At 44.4% G+C, this 7,500-nt stretch overlaps 1 protein-coding gene across 1 annotated transcript in view; it reads right to left on the bottom strand.

Moving 5' to 3' along the window:
• Positions 1-4,808: 4,808 nt before the first annotated feature.
• LOC105910586 (guanylate-binding protein 1-like) overlaps positions 4,809-7,500 on the bottom strand; it is a 24,558-nt gene continuing 21,866 nt past the window's right edge. Inside the window, exon 11 of the mRNA XM_031580426.2 lies at positions 4,809-5,782. Coding sequence (XP_031436286.1) covers positions 5,346-5,782 — 437 coding nt within the window. The 3' untranslated portion in view covers positions 4,809-5,345. The remainder of the gene's footprint in view (positions 5,783-7,500) is intronic.

Below are 7,500 nucleotides of genomic sequence, written 5' to 3'. Positions count from 1 at the left end.
TCTGTGTGTCTGTGTGTGTGTGTGTGTCTGTGTGTGTGTGTGTGTGTCTGTGTGTGTGTGTGTGTGTGTGTGTGTGTGTCTGTGTGTCTGTGTGTGTGTGTGTGTGTCTGTGTGTGTGTGTGTGTGTCTGTGTGTGCGAGTGTGTGTCAAGTTGCCATTCATTTGCTTATCAACCGCAGACTGAAGGGAAAGGGAGATAACCCCGGAGTTTAGAATCTAGAACACTTCGGCCCTGGATCAGTAAACAAAAGTCTCCCCTGTAATCTCCGACTACGACTAGCAGGAAAGGTTAACAACAGGCGAATTAATACAATACAATACTTATGTAGGTGAAATTGGTACCAGCCTCACATGGGAGTACCAGACTATGTAGGTAACTTACCCTGTGAGCAGGAGCCGGGTGAATGTGGGTGCAATTGTGTGTAAATTGTGATACTCTCTTTGCAAGGGCCACCGAGACACACTGGTGCTGTCTTTGCAACAGCGACAATATGTTGGTAGTCTCACCCGATTGGACAGGCATCAACCATTCAACACAAAGGCAGATCAATTAAGTTAAACACCTAGGGGGCGCCACACAAAGTGTAGTGTCCTCCACGGTGGTCAAAGTAAAGATAATCCACAAATCAGCCTCATTAAATATATCAGTCTTATAAAATATATTATACTATCAATTTGGAACTCTGATTAATAATTAAATTAATAACTACAATGAGGGATGCACCGATACCGATACCGATACCAGTATCAGGTATCGGGCCGATACTTCGTTAAAATACTCGTACTCGTTTTTGAATTGCCGATACCAAGCACCGATACCACTCAACAGTATTTCACTGCATCAAACTGGTTGGGCTATGCGGACACAAAATGTGATTTGTTGTCCTACCTGTCCTACCTGTCCTACCACTCTCTGCCGGACTAGATATTTGCCGTCTTGTTTTGTCTTGTGTTGCACTTGCTTGATGTTTGACTGTGTTAGGAAAGTTTGTCATAGTGTCAAAGTATTTCAGTATACAGGTTTCGCTAAATTCAGCCGCTAGCATCTCGTTAGCGATTAGCAATTCTGTTGTGCTGCCTTAACGGCGATTTGGGCTCATTTTAAGATAAATGACGACGACAGGAGTAAGGCACAGTGTAAGATCTGCACTGCTACGGTGTCGAGGGGCGGAAAGGAAAGTACTTTGTTTAACACAAGCAATTTGATCTGAAGACCCACCATAGTGCTAAGTACACAGAGTTCACTGATGCTAGTGGCGCAAGACCGAAGCAACCAATCTTAACTGACGTCTTGCAAAAGAAAAAAACGCGCACGCACACACAGAGAGAGAGAAGTAGAGAGAAAAACTTATAGTGCCACATAGGTTAAGTGATTGTTTGTGTACTTGAGCAGGAGACTTTTGATCCTTTTGTAACTGAAATGTGCTCTTGTGCTAATCCAGTAATAGTTTCTGTTCACTTTTTGTTAAGCAGACTGTGTTGTTAACTATGCAGCAAATTTAATTGCCTTTATCTAGTTATATTTCCATTTTGTCTAATGTGATGATATTGTCTGTTTGAAGGCTTTTTTTTTGTTAAAACCGGAAAGCTCTGTTTATTTTTGGCTAGGGATAGCCTTCTGTTAATTTTGTACTATAGGCTTGACTTAATCTGCAGAGGATAAAATAAAATCTGCCTCCAAATTAATTGCACTTTCATGGAGACCAAATCTAAGAAGTGTCGGTATCGGTACTCGGTATCGGCAAGTACACAAATAAAATACTCATATCGGTTTGTAATAAAGTGGTATTGGTGCATCCCTAATTACAACCAAAGTTACCTTATTAATAGTATGGTTGAAGGTCATTAGAATTCTGAATAGAAGAGGTTGACAACGTCCATTCTTGTGTAACATTAAATAGACCAGCGTATATAATCAGCAGTAGTAAGTATTTATTTACACAATGAAGAAAATAACACACAATATGTAATCTAGCTAAATGTAACTTACTAATGAATTGAAGGAGTGTGGAGATGTGTAAGAGAGAGGGAGTGTGTGTGTGTGTGTGTGTGTGAACAAAATAAGTCATCACAAATTATTCATAGTTAGTGCAAGAAGCGAACTGTAGTACACACTGTGAAACCTATGAAAAGTGACAGTGGTATATAGAAATACAGACCGCGTTAGCCACTTCACGACCGCGATTTTCTTTCGTTACAAATCTTGGATGTAAGATTTCCCTCCCTTTGTAGAAACCTGTTGAATGGATACATTTGGTCTAGGAAGTGCTAATTGTTTTGTTGTCAATTTATCTTCATTAGTACGCCGACTAAAAAGGAGTTTCTGTCAAACAGCGAATCGAGTTGTTGCACTGAACAGGAGCCATCTTGACAGAATATGCCTCTGTCGAAGCTGTATGACGTTCTCATACGCTTTTACGTCCATTACTTATGACACGGCATGGAGGGGCGAGCCCTCCCGGAAGCCATAGAGAATGCATTGAGAGCCCTGTTTTGTGGAAAAAAATGGATTTAACATGGGAGTCAATGGGAGAGGTCTGGGGCGATTTTCATTTCGCCCCAAATCGCCCAGAAGGGGCGGGGCCATTTTAAGCACGACTGTTGCCTTAACTGCCTGGCTGTTACCTGATTGGACAATGACACTCAAAGGCAGATCAGACGGTCTAGTGGTAGAATCCGACAGAATTTTTTTTTAACATTTACATTTAGTCATTTAGCAGACGCTTTTATCCAAAGCCTTACAAGGAAATTGCATTTCTACATCAGGATTTTTTTAATTTATTTTCATTTTCCCGTAGGCAGTGCGTCGCCCCAATCGCCCTTATGGACAAGCCGCCCCTGATGTAATCGTGTGTGATTAAGATGCCATGTTAGAAGAGGGAAATGGTTAGTGATGCATGCAAGACCCTGTGTGTCTGATCCTAACGATAACCCTTAGATGGTGTGGCGAAGCCAACTACCAAATAACCATGAAAATATATAAACAGTTATGTTCGTTAAACAAAACAGATGAAACACATGAACAATGGCATATAAACAGTCCTATGCTTAGCCAGGTTGTGAATAAACTATGATAGCTAAATGCTCAGAATGGCGGCTGTTACCCTTGGAAAGAGTTGGGCTGGCGGATCCGACGCTAAGGAGGCAGAGAAGAGATGATGCTGTCGTAGATGGATGAAGATATCCATAGATGAAGAAAGTTGTCCTTGCTGTGATGTCTCTGTTTCACTGCAGTTTAGGTCGGAGGATTTGACCGCTCGTTCCGTTGCAGTTTCTGCGAATTCTGTTGTTGTTCCCGTTGCAGAGTTATAGCTAGCAGGTCTCTTGTTAGCTGCTTGCGCTAAACTTACTTGGTCTACGTTAGCGGTCAGTGTTTGGCTAACGAGAGATCTTAGGCAATCGTTTGCAAAAAGTGAGAGTGTTGCGAGAGAACAAAGAGAGAAGGCCTTTGCTTGACGGTTGACGGTGGAAGGAGAGAGATGCTGCAGGCGATGCCTGAGGTGAGGTGAAAGGTCAAAGAGAGAACTCACATCTGGAAAAGATGTGGCTTTTGTGCAAGCTAAAGGGGGCGTGGTTAAAGTCGCATCAGATTACACTTTTATGATGGGAAAGTTTTACGTAGGTTCCGGGTGAAACCACACGCAAGTTACTGATTAAAGTCAAACACAATGGACGAATTCCAGGTGTGCCTACACTTAATAGGCTAATTAATAGAATATTTATTTGTTTGAGTGTGGTTGTTTAGTGCGACGGGAGTGTATGATCGTTATTGTTTATAAAGGAATTTATTGCAACGGGAAAATCTCCCGTTCATCGCGTCCATTCGCGCCCCACCTGTCACGTCTTTGCGCCCCACCAACGGGGCGCGCCCCACACTTTGAGAAACGCTGCTTTAAACCCATCCGAACTGTCCTTCCTCAAGGGCAGCCAGGAGCAGTGGGCAGCCTTACACACACACACACACACACACACACACACACACACTCACACTCACACTCACACACAGACACACACACACACACACACACACACACAGGACCCCAGGAGCAGTGGGCAGCCTTTATGGCGCCCGGGGACCAAGCCAAGTGCTCGTGTCCAGTCTTGGTCAGGGACGGACAGGAGAGCGATCTTTTCTGTTCTTCTGTATGTTTTTGTGTTGGGGTTCTTTGTGGAGGAAACCCTTGTGAACAAGGGGAGAACATGCAAACTACAGTACATCTGTGTTGTGGTGGAATGGAGGTTCTATGACAACCTTGTGTATTTCCCAGTAGCTCCTCTGTGAACTCCTGTGAACTCACACCATGTTCTGTCTGAGCAGGCAAAGGCCCATTAGCCCATTGCACCATTCCTATGTGTCTGTGTGCTGTCCCACTGCCCAGACAAACACATCCATATCAAAGACCCTTTATCTCCCTGTATTCATTAAGCCCAGTGGAATTATAAACACAGCCGATAGCTACAGCTGGTCTCCTGCCAGACAGACAGACCTCTGGGCGACCTCACAGATGGAATCTTTACTGTGTGACCTCACAGATGGAACCTTTACTGTGTGACCTCACAGATGGAACCTTTGCTCTGTGTGACCTCACAGATGGGACCTTCGGTCTGTGTGACCTCACCCACAGAACCTTTAATGTGTGACATCACAGATGGAACCTTTACTCTGTGTGACCTCACAGACAGAACCTTTATTGTGTCAACTCACAGACAGAACCTTTATTGTGTGACCTCACAGACAGAACCACTACTATGTGACATCACAGATGGAACCTTTAATGTGTGAACTCACAGACAGAACCACTACTATGTGACATTACAAATGGAACCTTTATTGTGTGTGACCTCACAGACAGAACCACTACTATGTGACATCACAGATGGAACCTTTACTCTGTGTGACCTCACAGACAGAACCTCTGCTCTGGACTTTGAGTGACCTCTGTGATGTAATAGACAACTCACCTGATGTCGGTTTTTCTGTTCTGTTCTTCTCTGTCTTTACAGGGAGGGTCTGTAATGTGGTCTTTAACCCTCCTATTATGTTTGGGGTCAATTTGACCCCATTCAATGTGTAACGTCTCTAAATAAATGATTGACATTTTTGCTTCATATTTAATGACTTTTCCTAATTTAACTGTGTGTGTTTTTATTGCCAAACCAAATGACATGAATGACTGTTTTGGCCCCTCTGAACACTGGATGCCCTGAGCACTGCAGCAGCAGGCAAAGGTAAACAAACGAGCAAACAGGTAAACAGGAAAGCAGGGAGAGGTGTGGACTACTCTGGGTGATAGGGGTCACTGGATACAGCAGGTACGGGTGTGGACTACTCTGGGTGATAGGGGTCACTGGATACAGCAGGAACGGGTGTGGACGACTCTGGGTGGTCTGTTCATCATGGCTTCCTGCTGCTGCTTCATCCGGGTCATGACCTCGTTGTGCCTTTGGTCCTGCTGTTCGATCAGCCTGGTAAACTCCTGGCTCTTGGCCTCCTGCGCCTCCTGGGTCCTCCTCCTGCTCTCCTCTATCTGTCTGGTCATCACGTCTGCCTTCTCCTTGAAGCCCTTCTCGAGCAGGAGGGCCTGCTCCCGCAGCATGCTCTCCCTGGCCCGCCGTGCCTCCTCCTGCTGCTGCTGCTGCTCCTGCTGCATTTTGTCCATCACCTGCCTCATGCGCTCCTCACTGCTCTGACGCTGCGCCTCCATGCGCTCCTCCAGCTGCCGCTGCGCCTCCTGGCCCGACCTCATCTCCTGCTCCAGGAACACAGCTCTCTCTCGCTCCTCTACACACACACACACACACACACACACACACACACACAGACATTATACACACACACTAGAGCATGGATCGGGCCGACTTTTTCTGTCCGAGCCCGACCCGTGTCCGACAGAGTAGTAACCGAGCCCGGCCCGAGTCCGACAGCCATTCAAATATTTCGTCCGAACCCGAACCAAGCCCGACGGAATCAATTTCTCAACTGTTCATACTAATGCCACATTTACGTACGTTTTCTATGAATAGCCTGGCTTTATTAAACTCGGCATTAACAGATAAATGCTCGCTCACACAAACAAGCGCTGTTAAACGTACAAGCGTGCACAAGAAGGCCAATAAGCATATTTAAATGAAATGATTCACATTGCAAGAACGTTTTGTAAAATGGTGCGGCTCCTTTAAGAGCAGCACGTACAGGGTGGGTGTGCTAGAGAGAGAGAGAACGGTGATGCTTCTGAATAGTTTGGATTTAGCGACAGGAGCTAAAACATATGTGCTGTAACAGTGTTAACCAGTGTGTGAAGAATAAATCCTCAGAAAGAATACAGTGGGTATTTATTTACTAACCAGCAGCAGATGGAAAGGAAAGGGAATTAACCGCGAAGTTAAGAACATGTAATACTAGTCTCCCCTGCAATCTCCAACTATCAGAGACAGACAGCAGGAAAGGTTAACAAACGGAATGAAATAGCCCACACATTACACACGCCTTAATAAAACTCACGTTATATGCTAAACCAAAGGAGGCACAAGTCTTACCATTGACGATCTTTTTTTTTCTTGAAAAACTATCTACATAGTCCAACCATCGAGGTTTAATCCATGTTGTTGTGGAGACAGAGGATTGCATCAATCATATTCCATTAAAACTTCACACTTCTTACATTGGACATAATTAGGCTGTTACATATCCAACAGCCTAATTAGAATCGGCATCGACTACTAAGCAGAAATATCTCCATACAGTAGATTTCCCTTCGTTTAGTATCGTTTTACACTCTCCAGATGACAGTTTCTCTTTAACTTCCTCCGTGATGCCATTTTGCCACCTGTAATTGCGTTGTCACAGCTAGGACCTAAGCAAATTCCCGCCACGGGAAGAAGGCTGTCATCCTAAATGTGATTTATTTTATTCTCAAAAACGAACTTCTGCATAATGTGAAACAGACACGTTGACTTCACTATTTATTAAGATATTTTAAAATATGGAATGTTCGATGCATTATCGCGGTGATGTGTCCGAGCCCGACCCGAGCCTGATTATAATTTCTAAATATTTATCCGAACCCGGCCCGACCCGTCGGGTCCCGTCGGGTTCCGACGGGCTCGGGTCGGGTATCCATCCTCTAACACACACACACACATTATACACAGATTATATACACATACACACACACACACACACACACACACACACACACACACACACACACACATTATATACACACACACACACACAGACACATTATACACACACACACATTATACACACACACACACACACAGACAATCACATTATACACACACACACACAAACACACACATATACACACTCACAAACACACACACACACACATTATACACACATCACACATACACCCCTCACACATACAGAGACACACTCACACACACAATATACACACACACACACACACACACACACAAACACACACATATACACGCTCACAAACACACACACACACACACATTATACACACATCA

This window comes from Clupea harengus, chromosome 2, assembly GCF_900700415.2.
Source record: "Clupea harengus chromosome 2, Ch_v2.0.2, whole genome shotgun sequence".
Classification (NCBI taxonomy): Eukaryota; Metazoa; Chordata; class Actinopteri; order Clupeiformes; family Clupeidae; genus Clupea; species Clupea harengus.
This window is presented reverse-complemented; position numbering and strand designations above follow the sequence as displayed.